The sequence below is a fragment of the Carassius auratus genome, chromosome 36 (genome assembly GCF_003368295.1).
Source record: "Carassius auratus strain Wakin chromosome 36, ASM336829v1, whole genome shotgun sequence".
Taxonomy (NCBI): Eukaryota; Metazoa; Chordata; class Actinopteri; order Cypriniformes; family Cyprinidae; genus Carassius; species Carassius auratus.
The window spans coordinates 8986717-9005168 of NC_039278.1; the positions used below are offsets into that span (position 1 = coordinate 8986717).

At 35.6% G+C, this 18452-nt stretch overlaps 1 protein-coding gene across 4 annotated transcripts in view; it reads left to right on the forward strand.

Annotated features, from left to right (window-relative positions):
- The window catches only part of LOC113055154 (cAMP-specific 3',5'-cyclic phosphodiesterase 4D-like), a 64012-nt gene that overhangs the window by 29639 nt on the left and 15921 nt on the right, over window positions 1–18452 (forward strand). Inside the window, exon 1 of one of the 4 annotated variants that reach the window (XM_026221172.1) lies at window positions 6088–6993. The exons of 2 other annotated variants lie outside the window; for them this stretch is intronic. In XM_026221172.1, coding sequence (XP_026076957.1) covers window positions 6911–6993 — 83 coding nt within the window. In that variant the 5' untranslated portion in view covers window positions 6088–6910. Of the gene's footprint in view, window positions 1–6087; window positions 6994–16694; window positions 17580–18452 lie in introns of those variants that run through there. One more of the 4 variants, XM_026221171.1, reaches the window with a different exon arrangement.

Genomic DNA, 18452 nt, shown 5'->3' on the forward strand with positions numbered 1-18452 from the left:
TTTAAATATATACAAACAATAGAACGTGTATGATGTATTATTATAGGGGATATTACTCTTTCCATCTCTGATTTCGGACAGATGCACAGTGAGGCAACAGCAATGCTGCATAAAGTTTACATTCATTCACTTCATTCTCTATTGAGTGACTTTAGTGGTCTGTGTATAATATTGCGCTGATCCCCTGGTTCAACTATCATCTACCAAACACCGGTTGTGCCAACCTCAGCAGAATATTCAGGCAGAATTATTCCTTTTCCGTTATTCATTTTTGAAGCCATTATCCTTGTCATTCCAAATAATGTATTCTGCTTCAAGCACACCCCTAATTATTACATTACATATTTTAATTTTACATGCAACATAGATACAGTCATAGAAATTAACAGCTACTTTACTTATTAGGATTGTAATCCTAAAATCCACACCGTACGTACAAACTCTTTGCATGCATTATGGTTAATGCATGCTCGAGTAGTCGATTGTTTCAGACAGCGCCGACTACTGGTTGAAGTAATCGATCACTTGAATACTCGACTAGTCTATGCAAGCCCTAGGGCCCTATCTTGCACCCAGCGCAATTGACTTTGTACACCGACGCATGTGTCATTCCTATCTTGCACCCGCGCAAAGCGCGCTTTTCCCTCCACAGAAGCACGTCGCTAAACTAGTGAATGAACTTGCGCTCCCTGGGCGGTTCAGCGCAAAAAAGGAGGCGTGTTCCGGCGCAAACAATCCCTGGTGCTATTTTGCTGTTCCAATAAACAATTGCGCCACTGACCAGAAAAAACCTAGTCTAAAGTCAGTGGCGCGTTGCGCGTTGTTCATTATGCTATTTTAAGGGCGCATGCTTGACCATAATGTATAGCGTGCACAACGCGCATACACTTTGCTCATGTAATCTACACAGATGCAACAGTTATTTTTGCAAATCATAAATTGTTACACTAAAAAAATATTAACACATGAGATGACGGAAATCATTGTGGTGTGCCACGAAGATGTGAAAAAATAGGCATAAATCTAGCTTGCAAAATTATTCAGGCTAATTGTAGTAATTAAGGATCAGACCTGTTTGAGGTCATATATGTATATAAGGACATCTGACAAATTGGTTTGTCCGTCAAGAACCAGGAAAAAAAATCGATGAAACAATTGTGGCTATTTCCTCCCACGCCTGTTTAACCGACGCTATTTTGGGTGGGTTTCTCCCATCCCCATACAACACAACTTCTCTGTCTTTCACTGCTCTTACAAGAACATCAGTCTCCTCGGCTGTGAACCGCTCCTGGCGTGCGCCTGGTAAATACGCCATAATAATAGCAATCCATAATGGAACTTGCGCACCTGCTTTTAAAGGGAATGTTGGATGACGCTCTGATTGGTTTATTTCACGTCACGCCCAAACCACACCTATGAATAATGAAGCTACTTCAGACCAACCCATTTTAGATTTGCGCCGGGCGCAAGAGCCATTTATCCCGCCGGGAAAATAGCAACAGCGCCGAGACCCGCCCACAAACTTACTTGCGCTTTGCGCTTTGACACTTGCGTTTCAGATCGTTAAAATAGGGCCCCTAGTGTATACACACACACACACACACACACACACACACACATATATATATATATATATATATATATATATATATATATATATATATATATAAAACAACAACAAAACCTCCTTTATCACTCCTCTGTCACAAATTTGCCAAACACTTGTACTATTGCAGAATTTTTCCTAATCATCACAAGTCTCTGTGTTGTAACTGTATGCAATATTTTTCCATATAAGAAGAGGGCAGTGTTTTTAAATAACATACACTGGTGCGAACGGGTAAAATGACAGAGCATAATTTTGATTGAAACATTACCAGTCGTCACTCTTTTTGATTTGGGTCTACATCTTCTTTAGAGTTTGGCAGATTAGTCGTTGGCCAGAAATGATTTATGTTAAGGATGTAATGTAGGAACGGTAATGTAAGTTGTCACAGGACATTCATCTATACAAGGCCTTGGGGATTTAGCTTTTCTTCTCATATCTGGCTGCTAATTACTATTGAAATGCTGTTGAAAGCTTTTACAGCATTTGCTTGGTTGGGGTCATCATGTCATCAGACACACTGGGACTGAATCCAGATTCATCTGAAGGGGGATGGGACCAATGCGGTGTCTCACGACGATAGCAGATGGCTTGACGGTACAAAACAAGACTTCTCCATGACAGACGCAATGTCCACCTGTTCTCCAAAGCACAAATCAGCAATTTCTCTTTCCTAACTGAAAACACAGCAGAGTGAGAAAAAGTATAAATATCTACATATAAATGTCCACAGGTCTCTTTAGCAGAAGCGAGGCAAGAGTGTCTGTGACAAGCTCTTACCACATGTATTTATTGTTAGAATATCTGAATCAAATGTTCGGGAAAAAGAGCGTGTTTCTACGGTGATGGCCTTGAACAGAACATTTTCAGGTGGGGTATGACTGGAAAAGTCCTTTGTTACGTCCTGTAAGGAATCGGGAGGCTTGTCGGTGACCTAAAGCAGGATTACAAACTAGAATTGTACATTTTCTGAATCATATGTGGCTGCCACAATGCTAAGATGCCGTAGATGGTTGCTAGGTGGCTGTTAGGTTGTTGCTTAAAATATATTCTTCTTGATATGGCACCAGTCCCTTCTTTAGTATAAGGGCCTGTTCACACCAACACAAATGTTGGGCACAAAATTGCCACCCAATTTACATATGCAATGGATGGGCAATATTGAGACCTCTAAACTGAACTTTAAGATAATTCCTAAGAGTAAAATAAGTAATGATGCCCAGTGAACATTATATTTGAAAGGCATTTTGACATTCAGTGGGCCTTAATTGCAAATTATTAGATTGTTGTTGTTTACACATGGTTTAAATATGGTTACTGTAGTGCTAGCCGTGGTAAATAACTGATTACTGCAGTTTTACTACAAATACTAGTAGATCTATGGTCACTGTAATAATAAAAAAAAGTCATTACAATCATGAAGTTAAAGCTTTAAAGTTTATATGATTATAGAACAGAACGTGATCCATTTGAACTTTTAATGTTCAGTTTTCATACAGTAGATTTAATTACACACAAATTATATACAGTACAATTTCAGTTTCTTTATATCTTCTTTTGTGTTCAACAGAAGAAATAAACTCATACAGGTCTGGAACGACTTGAGGTTGAGTAAATGATATTTTTTGGGTGAACTATCCATTTAACATGCTGTATTTGTTGGTAACTCTCTATGGTTCTGACCTGAGCAAGGCCCCTGTGAGCCCGATCTGCTGGTGGGGTTTAGTGAGAACAGCTGTGTTGGTGCTGATTTGAGAGCTATATTTGCTGTGAAATCATAGTGTGACAGTTAATGGTGTACAGATGGGGTGTGCATATACGGTGTTAAGCACCAGCTGTTATAAAGCTGATGGTGAAGATGATTATAATGAGGAAGGAGGTCAAGATTATCTCTGCAGTGTATGAGTACCAGCTCACTATTACATAAAAGAAATAAAAAAGCTGAATCTGATTTCACTCTATCCACTGTGACTCCAGTGATGGCCTCCTGTAACTAAATGGAAATTAATATATTTTTAATGCTGTTGTTTGTGTAAGTATTAGATAACTTAATCAATCACCAGTTTTATTTAAAAAAAACGTTAGTTGTTGATGAAATGAGAGAATGCTAATTTGAAAGTATCATGTAACTAAATACCTTTCTTTCATTTAATAAATTACTCATTTTCAGTTCTTATATATATATATATATATATATATATATATATATATATATATATATATATATATATATATATATATATATATACAGTATATATACTGTTTGGTCTAAATAATAAAAAAAAAAATGTATGATTTGCTATGCTTGCAATTAGCAGTGTTGATTTAAGTAGCTTTTGCAAACTGTGCATTTAAAATTATTTTAATATATTATTATATATTTTAAAGATATCATTAAGATGAACTTATATGAGCATGTTCAACTAAATATTCAGTAATGCCAGCAATATATATCCAAACCCAACCAATGTCAGTAAATAATTATTAATAATAATAACAAATAAAAATTGTCTGCATCCAGAAACTTGTTTATTCAGTGCTAACTCCCATACTTTATTTAACAACTTTAATTAATACTTTGCTCACCAAAGATCTGTCCATCTATGTTACAGGTATGATGTTTTTGTATGATGGTGTGTTTTGATATGCATCCTCCACCTCTGCAGATCACACGGAGTCCTTCAGACTAAAGAGTCAGCTGTTTTCCATGGGTTTACTAGGCTTTAAATGATCAAATATGCCAGAACACACAGTTCTGAAGAGAGCAGCCACATGGAGGCTTTGAAAGGAGGCTTTTGTTGGTTTCGGGTTTAGATCTTCTCTGCCCCAGGTGCTGCTCACACCCTATCACTTTGAAAGACATCATAACAGTGTATTTTTGTTGCTATGTTTAGCTTGTTCTGTTTCATTCTTTGTTTTTTTCTTTTGCTGGGATCCATATTTGAGACATTCAGGGAATATAGCACTCTAGAGCATGCATGGAAAGAGTCTCACACAGTAAAAAAACCTGTTAGAGTGAGCTGTGCAAATGTTGGTGACACTGATTTTCATGTAAACATTTCCGTTGGCCCAGTCCGCTGAAATGAACATCACTAATTCTCTCTGGATTCTGACATCAGGCTATTTTCCACTTAAAGGTCATGACCAGCTGATGCAAGCCTACTTTAAAATTGTGAATGGTGGTTCAATTGGAGATGAGCAGTAAGCTAAATTCCCCCATATGGTTAGCATATTCACCGTATGGTTTATAGGTCAGAGTTATCATTTAGCTTAATTTTACTTCATTTCAAACCATTCAAAATAATCTGTACAGTCCGGTCTCTGTGAGAAAGAGGACATTTGAGACTTCCAGATCAGAGAAGTGGGCAGATTTAGGCCAAACTGTTAGATGGCTCTGGTCCAGGTGGTGGAGTCATGTTCCTACAGGAATTACTGCATGCTTGATGACACATAACTGTGGTGATAACAAAACTTACTGCCAGATCTAGCATAGTATGTAACTGATTTTCTCACTAGACAAGAAATAGAACCAAAAAAAAAAAAAAAGGATGGAACATAATTCTGGACTGAAGTTATGATCACTGACTTTTTGGTCACAATACTAAAAACATTTCTGATCACTTAGACACAGTACTGGAATTAGTGCTGTGACAGTGGCATTCACAGTGATGTGTTACTCTGGTGGTACAGATCCAATCAACCGGTGATTTTGTGCTACCCCTTGAATATGAATATTGAATGTTGTTTAAACCATTCAATGCACAGGTCATTCCTGTTAGTCTGATTATCATTCTGTATAACCTATATCAGTGCATTGTCCAGCAAAGTGAAATTTTCCACCAACATGTGTGAAATGTGCTATAGGCTACAAATGAACTTGAGTTTATTCCTTGCCTAATGAATGCAAACTATGTTTGTATCCAGTGTGAGGAGAAACGAAGAACACAAAACACAAGATATTTCTGAAGCAGTAAATTTTGCTAATAACGCTAACATAGCCAGATTGCAAGAATCAATGCAGAGACACATTTACGGACTCATGCATCCCTCTTTCAGCAACAATCTAAGTGTTTGCATTTTAGTTCCTAAACTGTTATTTCTTTAGTAAACAAAGCTTTGTGATTAACTCATTTCCCAATATCCACGTAAAACTGCAAAAATGTTTCATTTGCACACGCAGTAGTATCCCAGTACTAATCTGAAGTTCGGTTCAGACATTGTAGTTTTAGTTCTAGTTGGACACTCGTACTACTCAATACTAAATTAAAATTCAGATCAGAGAATAGCAAACTAAAGTTTTACCCAGTGCTGGACTGAACACATTACTGGCAGATCTGAACATTAACTGGATGCAGTTCTGAACAAACACGATACTAGACTGAATTTCTGATCAGACATGTTTACCAGGCTGACATTATGCCAACATTCAGTTCTGATTGGATATTTAGACGCAGTAATGAGCTCAAGTTCAGACTGTATGCAAAGCAAAAGTTCTAGAAGTTTAGATCGAGTCATTCTCTCACTGAATGAAAAAAATGAACGTGTGATAAAAATCAAGTTGGCTACGCAGACAATAACATATGCATGTCAGAACAGCACCCGCCGCTAAGAGAATATGCCGTTATCGCTTCATGCTGTGTGTGATTTCACGTCTTACTCTGATGGAGTTGGTGAGCAAACAGGAGCCACCCATGGCAGATTATTCACAACACACATGTATATGAAACGCTACAGCGTGTGACCACACACCACCCTCCAGGCTCAATTCTCTGTACCTCCCCCTCCTTTCTTTCCCTTCTCTTGCTTCTTCCTGCCCATCCACCATTTAGCCAAATAAACACTAATATGGAAACTTAGCGGGACCTTGAACCTCTAAATTGTCTCCGTAGGGAGTCCAATAATAAGTTTGTAGGCTGGTGCGGTACAGTTTTCCTTTTTTTTTTTTTTTACTTCTCACAAGAGAGACATAATAGATTAGTGAGTTTTGTAACTGACTTATGAAAGCAAGTTTTAGGAAGTAGAAGGAGTTTCTGATGATACTTATCTGACATGCTGAAGCGGAAACATCAGCTGTGCAGAATGATCTACATGTGATAGCCTTCAAATTCTTCTTCAGCCGACCCTAAGGATGAGGTCCTGCAAATGTAGCTGAGACGTCATGGACTAAGGTGTCAGACTCGCTCAGGCTCCTGTCTATGCATGGTTTAAGTGTCTGCTTGCGCTGATGAGTTTTAGAATAGACTTTCTTTTTTGAAAGCGTTGGTAAAAGACCAAGACATAAAGTTGTTTCCACAGCTTTTTGAAATGCTGCACAAGGATCCTCGAATCCACAGGAGGAATTCACTCTTTTATTGTGGCTCAACCCGGAGACGACATTCTTGCATTGGGTATGTTTGGTCATCCACTAAAGATTATGACAGAAACCATTTTCAGTGATTCTTATGGTTACGCTTTATTTCGAAAGTAAGTTAGTAACTATAAATAACTAAAAGTTACTTTGCATCTGTGAGTATTAGTAGACTGTTAGTTAATGTTACTTGAATAAGTTGAAATGTACTTGCAAAGTTACTTATATTCAGTAAAGTTTATGTTGGGTGGACCATTAAAATAAAGTGTTAGATACCATCTATTGATACTCTAATGACTGCTAGATCAAGTTGTGGTCAAAATGTCTAAAGTGGACTAGCAAATAAAGTGTTACCATTATTCTTGATATAAATGTGGCTCAAGTGGTAGAGCATTGCGTTAGCAGCGCAAGGTTGTGGGTTTGAGTCCCAGGGAACAAATGTTAGATAAAAAAAATTTTTTTAGCCTGAATGCACTGTAAGTTGCTTTGGATAAAAGTGTCTGCTAAATACATACATTTATTCATTTATTTAAATGACGTTAAATAGGATTTTGTCAAAATGTGTTATTTTGATTGCTGAAGTCAGGTCATGCAGGTCAACTACAGTGTGAATGGAATAACAAAGAGTCGGCCACTATTATGTAGTGCAAAAAAAGAGCAAAAGCTCTTTCATTGAGTGCAGTTCATATTTATTACTTTGGCATGCTTCACAGGACATGGACAATCTCAGCAGCTCAAGCAGCTGTGCATAGACTTTCCACCTTGGATGTCTCATGTCCAGATTATATGTCAAGATCAGTGTTGTTTCACCCAAGATCACCCAAAAAGGAAAATTATCAGATTTTTTTTTTTTTTATCACCTTAAAGCTGTTCCAAACCTGTATGAGATTCTGCTGAACCAACACACACAGACACACACACACACATACACACACACACACACACAAATCAAAATATCTTCTTTATGTTCAATAGAAAAATTACGTTTGGGTTTGGATCAACTTGAAGGTGATTAAATGAAGCCTGAAGTCTCAGCACCCATAGCCTCACCGTTAGTGTGTGACATACTGTGCTCACGCCGACCCGAGTTTGAATCCTGACTTGATGATCCCACTCCCCTCTCTCTTCACCCAATGCTTTCCTGTTTACTCTACACTGTCCTTTCCCAATAAAGGCATAAAAAGCCCATAAATAAATCAGAATTTTCATTTTCATTGAACCAACCCTTTAAGCTTATACTTAAAAATTGCCAACATATTTTAAATAATATAAATATATTATTTAGGCATGATATTAATGAGAAAATAAATGTAATAATATAAGTATATATAGTATTTATGTGTATATATAATGTAATAAGTTATACATTTACTGTAATAAATATTACAATTTTGTTTATTACAAAAAAAAGCACATTTGCAAAGCGATCGCTAGAATAAATTAAAATCATATTCATTTGATTTGATTTTTACCTCGCTTCACTTGGTTCTAAAGTGTGCAATATAATATACAATAAACAGTGATTTTATTGAAATATTTCTGAAAAGTCTATTTTGAAACTACTGAGCTTCTTTCGTAGCTACTTTTCTTATGTCACTAATTTTAGTTACAGCTGGTACTCTCCAACACTGGTTAAAACAGGTTACCTGTTGTTATTTGCATGTATTTGAGTATTGTATACCTTGATTAAGTTTTTATACAAAGTGATGATGTCAGAATGCTTGTGTTTTGCTCTGGAGCTCAGTCTGTTGTCCTGTGCAATGCAAACAAATGCAAATTTGGGCTGTGTGTTCCATGTGTGATGGACACATGTAAAAAATTATTAAGATTTATTACATATTCTTAGACTTCATTGATCACATAAACACTTTAGCTCAGAATATTTACATCTGTAATGCACTTGATGCTTTAAGATTGTAAAGTCCATGTAATAGGAGTCAAATATCATGTGACTTTGGCCAGTTATTGCTTAAACTACAGTTTATGTTGGCACTTCCTGACTTCCAGTAACATGGCTGCGGGTGGACACTGCAATTTGGTTTCGGCCTTGACGTTTATTATTGTTGTAATTTGTATCCATCAAGTGAAGCCTTTTCTGATAAAAAGCAGAGTTGTAATGTTTTATCTAAAGAATGATTCGACGTGGTGTATATTGGTTACGGGTGGAGTATTATTTTTTAGCTTTTACATCTGCACTTGTCCCGGCCCTCCATCTCAAAACACCACTCCAGCACTGGAAATTTCATTATCATACCATGCCTGTTATTGTCAGGATACATTCACTCATGTCCAGGTCCAAATGGGGAAGTTTGTGCTTGTTTTAACAAAGATCAAGTTTTGGATTCAGGATTGTACTTGGCTGAACGTAACTCAGGTGCTGTGCATGTATGAGCGTCATGTAGTGATATGGATCCAAATATGATCAGCATGGCTAATAACATAAATACATTTGCATGCCAATACTGTTTGGAGAATGCTATCACCCAGTCAAAACTATTTTTAAGAGGGACTTGTTTTTTTTAAATAATTATAACAATGATCTGACAAAAGAATGCTATATTATGAGGAATTTTAATACAAATATCCAAAAACAAAAACAAATTGCTATGGAACTTTAGGATCTCAAAAAATAATTTTGACACAGTAAATCATTCAATAATCTTAGATAAATTAAGTGTCATGGGTTTTCCAAGTAAAGTGATAGCCTGGTTGAACACTCATTTAACTGGGTTCAGTTCAGAGCCTATAAATTGGTTGGGTTCTTTGATTTGAATTGATGGAGGGAAAATTGTTAAAAATGGAGTCCCTCAGGGAAGTGTTTTAGGCCCACTTTTGATTCTCTTACACAAGAATGTCATACAAGCAGTTTGTGATTGTAATTTGCTTTTATATGCTAATGATTCTGCTTTATTGAATTCAGACAGGATATTATTGGTAGGATAGAAGTGAATTTTTAATATCAAGCAGAACTACTGTTTATTATCTTGGATGTGTCCTTGACAATGATTTAAGTGATGTAAGTAAGGCTATGAAAGTTCTGGGTAAGGTTAATGCTAGATCAGAATTTCCTGTACATGTAGTTTCCTCAATAAACATAATATAAATTACTTTCATCATGTTTAGTGCTTTGTCGTTTTGAATATGCATGTATTTCTTGGATGTCTGATTTGTCTTGTGGTTGGTTGGATAAGTTACAAAAATCTCAAATGAAATTGATAAGGTTAGTTTTAGGATTAAGTTGTTTTTTTTTCACATTGATGTTTCCTGATTTAAGCATCTTGAATGGTTACTTATAGAAAGGAGAATAGAACACATTAAATAAAAAATTGTACATACGATTATCAATAATATAGCTCCTTCATGTTTGAATGCCTTTTTTTCTAGTGTAAATGAGCAACATTGTTATGGCATAGGCTAATTGGTATTCAATTATGTAATTTTAAAACAATTATTATAGGTCTTTTGAATAGTCTTTGGCACAAGTGTGGAATAAGTTATCTCTGGATATCAAAGGTATTCTGAATATGGCTAGTTTTAGTTTAAAAGTTAAAAGTTGGCTCTTAAGTGGGTTGTTTTATTGATGAATCTGTATTTGTATATTTTGTGTATGTGTTTAATTATGCTTGTTTTATAATTTCCTTATTTATAATGTAATGTCAGTACTTGAAATTGATGAATTCTATATTTGATGAATTGAGTGTATTTCACTACTTTTCTGTCTAATAAACCAAATCAAATCAGAGAGTGCTGTGCTATTTTTAGGGCCTGTGTGATTCTAAACTCCTCTGTGAACTTAAATGTTTTCCAGATGTGCAGACATCATAGTGCTCATGAACTAAGCCAGTGTTTGAGGAAACCATGTTTTAGTAACGCTCTTAGTATAATGAATATTGGAATATCACTGATTAAAGACATCAGTGAAGTCATTAAAATGTGATTTTTCACTCCGTCAGTGAGCTTGTGCTGCAGGTTAACTGATTTGATTAAATAAGAAGCACTCTTTGCTTGCTTTCTGTATGTAAACAGTTCAAACATGATTACAAGTTTTATGTTTCATGCTGCTACATGACATCCGTATTAAAAATTGTGGACTAAATCTGAAACTGAAATGTAGGACATTGTAATAACCATAGACAATGGGAAAAAATCTGGTGTCAAAATAGATCTGTTCATTAAGTCTTGCAGTCTAAGTGCAATATACCTGTAACCAGGGGCAACTTTAGGGGTAGGCAAGGGGGCAGGTGACCCCCATATCAGTAGTTACTATTTACAATTTGTTTTTGACAAAATAGCCTTCAGTCCACATCAATTTCTACATATTTATCTGAATTTACTCCAGTGTCTCACAGTTACCTGGTGCAAATTATTTATAAAATGAAGCCTACTTTTTTTTGCTTTCTTCTTTTCAACAGGAAAATTGTAATTTCGATAAATATCAGTCTTGCTTCAGACCTCAAAACAGTACAGAATCTGCCTTTCAACAATATTAAACAACTTATTGTTGATTGTCAATTGCAGCCATTGTAGTGTTTTAATTTTGGTGGACCTCGGTACGGCATTTGACACTCTCGATCATGGCATTCTTTTAAAATCATTAACAGCAAATTTGGATTCAAGGTCATGTTTTAGATTGGTTTTATTCTAACCTTCTCACTAGAGACAGGCAAATATTCATTATCTTGTGCACCAGTTTTGTATGGGGTTCCACAGGGCTCAATTTTGGGTCCTGTTCTATTTTCTTTAAATGCTTCCTTTGTATGCTATATTTAAGAGGCACTATGTTTTTGAGGTTGTGGCCAGTAAACTTGGTCCTCAATCTGGTTATATTGATCTATATGTCAGAAATGTAGGCATTACTTTTGACTCCACTTTGACTTTTGATAAACAGATCAATGCTGTGTTTGGAAATTGATTTTATCAGCTAAAGAATCTTGCAAAGATGAAATCATTCTCAACATTAAGAGACATGGAGTCTGTGATAGATTATTTTATCTCATCCATCTTAGATTATTCATGTATTGTATTTGGGTTTCACAGTCTCTATTGTCATGTATTCAACTTGTTCAGAATGCTGTTGCTAGTTTGTTAACTGGAACAATCTATCACAGAAGAGGGAACCTATTTTACCAGTGTTGATCTCTCTTCACTGCCTCACAGTTAAATATCGTATCCATTTTAAAACATTGTTGTTTGTTTATAAGGGTTAGCATGGACTGGCTCCATCATATGTCTCAGATCTCCTTCTGTTCCACTGTAATGCCTCCATGGAATTTCGATCAACTAGTCTTCAGTTGACTGTTCCAAGGATATGCTTGAAATCGAAAGGAGATTGTGCCTTTTCAGTGTCTGCTCCACAGCTATGGAGCAAGTTGCCACTCTATATAAGAACTGCACCAACATGTGATGATTTTAAGTCTCTTCTTAAAATGTATTTATTTACTGCTGCATATGGTCATAAGTAAGCGCAGTGGCATAACAGTAGTGCACCTTTTGTCGCTGTGTTCTACAGGTATGTTTACTTTTGTATTTTGGTATATGCTTGTACCAAAATGGTGTACAGCGCTTTGGCTAGCAGTTGTTGTTTTTAAATGTGCTCTATAAATAAATATGACTGACTGACTGACTAGCCAATCACAGAAATATAGATTTCTTGAATGCAATGGCCAATGAAAGGAGTTTCAGTTAGACAGAGTTCACTCATCACTGAAAGTGCCGGAGTGTTCATTCAGTGCAGTTCTGCATGCTCATGAATCATCTCATAACAAACAAAGTGCAGATGCGATGTTAATAATAAGAGATTCATTGTGCAGTTTAGAGAGCTTAATTGATTATATTATACATTTTGGGCATTTCAGGTGTTAAAGTGCCCCATTACGGATTTTTGTTTTTGTATTTTATTACCTTTCATGCAGTGTGTAGCTCAGCTCTAAGTGAATGAAAACATCCTGCAAAGTTTTAAATCTGAAAGTGCACCGTGTATGAAGTTATTGTGTCTCAAAAGAAAGAGTCAACTCTGAATCATTGAAATGAGTCGTTTTTAAAACGATTCCCAAGCCATTTCATGTCGACTTCAACATAAATATACGTAAAAATAAATGCATATTATAAGACAATGAAGTGCTTTCTGACCTTGCATTCTTGTCAACCTGTTGTTGTTACTCACAAAACCAAAATTTGAATCTTTCATTAACCATAATAGGGACACGTTAAATGTCGCCCATGCTTTTAAATATTTATGTTTTCTGTAATGTGTTTCTTTTATTATTATTTAATTATTTTGATTTGACCTTTTAATGCAGTGTTTAAATAATTTAACAATATTTGAAGGCTACCTGCTAATGTTTTAATGTATGATTTACTTGTAATTATTAATATTATTAACAATTAACTAATTCTATTTAATCAATTATATTCATCAATTAAACCTAGTTAATTCAAAATATTTAAATAAATTATTTACAATCATGTAACCAAAATTAGTACTGAGAACTGTGTAATTTTACTGGTATTTATACCTGAGAGGTTGATTCTTTTGATTGATACCTTGACTACTGAAAGGTTGGTTCCTTGCAACAATATTAGAAGGTAAACTAGTCATCTATAAGCAGAATTTAATGCCATGTCTTTTAGGCCCTGCTTTATCTAAAGTAATCCATGCTTATGACTTTGAAATAGACATATTATTTTTCTTATTAAGTCATAAGTGGGTGGATGTTGGCCAAAATTGGCTGCAAAAGTGGGCCAGACTTTATACTGCAGTCAGAGGTCTGTCCATGTGAGACTTGTGTTTGGAAAAACTGTTTTGGTTTCATTAGTGGCACAGAAATTTGCATATTGCATTGAAAATATTTAATAAGAGTACAGTAGGGCAACTGTATATTGCTTTGGATAAAAAAAAAAAAAAAAAAATATGATTTATTCAAGCAGATGAATGATTTCTGAGGATACTTCTTCAGTTCAGATACTTTTTTAGTTCTCAATGTGTGGCTGCCCTCTTCTGGCTGAATGGTGAATGTTTGCTTTGTGTGAGCTGTCTGGACTTGATGGTATAGTTTGAGAGAGTTTAATCCACCATCAGTCCATAAAGAATAATAAGCAAGGACACTGTGAAATGCACACACAAACATACACAGACAGAGGAGAAAGAAGTTAGGAAGTTATTGCATGTGGAAAGATAAACTTTAAAAAACATGCTTGAAATAAAGCAAGTTAATACTAGAATAAGAATACTAAAACTATAAAAAAAAATTGATAAAAGCTCAAATAAAATATATTGATAAGTACTGGAAGATTAAAAACATAAACAAAACAAAAAAAAATAACATTTGAAATCAGAATAATTCGAAGTACTAAAATTATTAGAACTAAACTTAATAAAAACTTTTTTTGTTATTTGAAATAAAGCTGAAATTACATAAAATATAAATAAGATGAAATACTTACAATTAAAAAAAAACTTAAATGAAAATTAATAATGTTGACATGGCAACTTAATGAAATAAAATAAGCTGAAGTACTAAAATGACTAAAAGTTATACTGAAATAAAAATAAAGTTAAATAGATATATACAAAAATCATAAAACAAGAAAAAAAAATTCTAAAATTAAAACGAAAGCTGAAAATATGATCAAATAGTGTGTGACAGAGTGTGTATGTGACATAAAGCAGGAATGGAGGAATGAGAAGTAAGGGCCTCCCCTAAAACACCCACAACACGACCGCATGAGTAAATATTTACCTTGATGTGAGCAGAGATCGGATTCAGTTCTGTGGGAAGCGAAATAGAGTAACCATTGGTGTAGTTCATCAAATATACAAAATACACCAGGTTCAGTACAGCTTTTGTGGCATTATGTTGATTACAACAAAATCTGTGTTACAGTGAGGCTCTTACAGTGGAATTTTTTTTTTTTTTTTTTTTTTTTTGCCAATTTGCAACTGTTAAATACTTACAGTTTCAGTAGTATAGTCAAAAATTGTCTATTATCAGGGATGAACTGCTTGGCATTCGGCACGTACACAGCGCAGTGTAAAATCAACAGTGAAATCATGTAGCAGTGGGACATTTAAGACCAAGATTGCGGTGCGTACACATCTCGAGGCTCAGCGTCTCTCCAGTTTTCGCAATTTTGCAGTATTATTCCCGCTCATCTCGGTTCTATTCGTACTTAACAGCTTTGCTTTAATATCATACATCTGACAGGAGCTTTTGGTTATCAGTGAGGACTTTTCCAACAGTTTTATCACCAATCTTTGACTCATCCTTGAGATCGCAAGAACACCCGAGGCCACGCAATCTACCCGGCCGGGGTAGTAATAATGTCGACTTTGTAATAATGTCATTTTAAAAGTTTTATTTAAAAGTTTGTTTTATATTGTTTTTTGATTCATCTTTTGTCATATTTTAAAGCTGTACGCTTATTTTGGTCTTTACTAACATAAAGTTCATGTAAAGCATTTGATTATAATGTTAAATTTAATGTGTTATTCAATATTAAATGTAGTTAAAGGTCCCGTTTTTCGTGCTTTTTTGAAGCTTTGATTGTGTTCACAGTGTGCAATATAACATGTTCATGTTTCAAGTGTAAAAAAACAGTATTTTTCACACAATTCACCTATCTGTATACCGCAGTTTTCACTGTCATAAAAACGGGCTGATGACTTTCTTGTTCTATAAAGTCCCTCCTTCAGAAATACATAACGAGTTCTGATTGGGCCAACGGTACCTGTGTTGTGATTCGACACCAGCTGAGAGCACGCTGCCCTCCTCGTAACGCGATTTAACTAGTTTTGGACTAGTTTTGAGAAGCAAGTGGGCAGGATTTGTTTTGAAAACCTGGCAATCCTGATCTGAACACACGTGCAGGAGATGTACTTATAATCACAGGAGCGTTTTTACTGACGAGATGCGGATGAAAATCACATTTGATTTTTTTGCACAGCCCTAACATCTAGTTAACAAAGCTAAACAGCGTTGCCCTTTGTGTAGTAAGTTACAGAAACTGTTAAACACACCAACTTAAATAATAAAATACACTTACCGGTTGTGGTCCATAAACAACGTCTTCTCCAGACAAAGAGGAAACTGCTTCATCTTTCAAGAATAATCTTTGTGCGAATCCGGCATTAAACTGATTGAGATTGAGGAAGCTGTCCTCAGCAAAATGTGCTGCACATAGTTTTACATGCGGATTATAATTTTCGGGAACCGAGTTAAACATAAATTTAAACCATTAATCTCTAAGTACAGTGTCCCTGGGAAGCCAAGACAAAGGTGATTGAAAATAACAGCGTTTCGACGACATGGCGACAAACACAAACACAGCTCTTCCTCCTCCTCCGTCTGAGCTCAACAAGACCACGCCCCCTGTTTGTGAATTCATGTGGGCGGAGGTTAGTCAAAAAACTGTTTTAGTGACGTCATTACTGCAGGAACTAGAGGGCTGTAGTCCAAACGGGTCGTTCGTTGTAGGCGAATTGTGTTAAATAAAATATCTCGCTTGGCATTGAACTTTGAGCTTTAGAATTTTACAGATATTATTTATATTCTAACAACAACATTACACACTAACTAAAGTTTAAAACATGGGATCATGAAGAACGGGACCTTTAATATATTTTAAACATTCTAATGTATAATTTAATGCATTTTCATGTAATCGCAATTAACATGCAGTTAAATGCCTGAAAACATTTCATTCAGTTTGAACTTAAGTATATTCTTTGTTGTTGTTGTTTCCACAATAAGTTCTCTAAGTGTACTTTTTCACAACTTTTTCTATGAAACGTTTTTGCGCACGTTTGCGGTTTCTTTCCATAAATGTCACTTGGTTTGCTATTTTGTTATTAATTGCAGTGATATTCCTACATTTGGAGTTTGAGATGTACAGGGAAGTACTATAAATGCACTAGTGTTATGTCTCGCTCCATTAAAGAGTTAATATTGAGTCAGTCATCTGGTGGTTCCACCTTCTCCATGTGACGCAATGTTCAAATGCCAGTCCCACAAACACACATAACCACAAATAATGCACACACACACACACACACACACACACACACACACACCCGAGTGAGGCCAGCATGTGTAACTCATGTACAGTATATGAATTCATCTGTCTGAGCTGCCGGAGGGGAGAGAGAGAGAGAGAGAGAGAGAGAGAGAGAGAGAGAGACAGAGATAGGCACTTAGTGACTTTCGAAGTTTGTTTGTGTATTATCTTTGTATTTCACAGTAGATTTCCAGACTATATATACATATATATATAAAATATTTATGAGGATTAAAAGGAGTCGATGTAATTTTAAATGGATGGATGACGACTAGGCAAATACGAGATGTCTGGGGAAGCTCGGTCGTGTCAGCGTGGCTCCATGTGTTCACCGTTCTTCTACCACAGTAACTCAGCGGTGGGAAGCATGTGTTTCAGACTACTTGAGAGGAAGAGCTGATTTCTGGAGGGAAACAGCAAAAGAGTGAGAGACACGGAGGGAAATATGAGTTTGCCAACTGGCTGTTTCTTTCTTCCACCCACTGACCGCACTTTTAAAGTTCGGAACGTCAATCTTTGTGGCTCATCATGTGCTGTCAACTGTCCGATTGACATTGTGCAGAAACGCAGGCGGTAATTGAATATTTTTATTTTTGCTTGTGTTGTGTATTTAGACAGTTATGGAGGGATTTAGGTTGATTTCCACAAAAGGGAGACACTGAGACTGTGGTGCTATTCAAATATTTGTTTGAGCAGTCTGACATGTCAAATACTGGCTTAACCTACTGAATGTTGTGAGCTCAGAGGTTGATATCAACTGGATGTTTTGTTGAACCGCATTAATTTAACGCTTTCAAAATAACCATGTCTAATAGTGGAGTTCGTGGGAAACAAACAAACAAATAAACAAAAAAAAATGTATTACCCATGATGCTCTACAGGAAATTCCACCAATCAGAGAGTCACATAGAGATCTTTAGCTCCACCCACTCCCATGAAGCACTGCAAATGACAGAATCGAGTCGGCCTCCTCGCAATCTCAGAATACTGAAATATTTGTATTTTTATGCATAACTTAAAATATATTTTCTATATATACAACCAACAACTTTAAATGTATAGTTTTATATTTCTCTGTCATAGGCCTGGGTGATAAAACGATAACAATAATGATCACAATATATTATTACCTCGATAAAATGATAACACATGTTCAAGAAATGTTCAATATAATGTTAACATGCTAAAAGTGTAACAAAACAGTGTGCCACATAAACCATTTATCAGCTTGGCTCAAATTCCAGCAAATGTGACTGATTGCTGATTGGTATTTTCCTTCGAATTAAAGTTCGAAAAGTGTAATTCTTGTGTAATTGTTTGATACTTGGCTTATAATGCTTTAACAAAGACTCTTTTGGGAATGAGAAAATTAACTGGAAATAATACTTCCGGAACCAGCAATGCTGAAAATTTGGATGGACACTAATGCAATCTAAAGCATATATT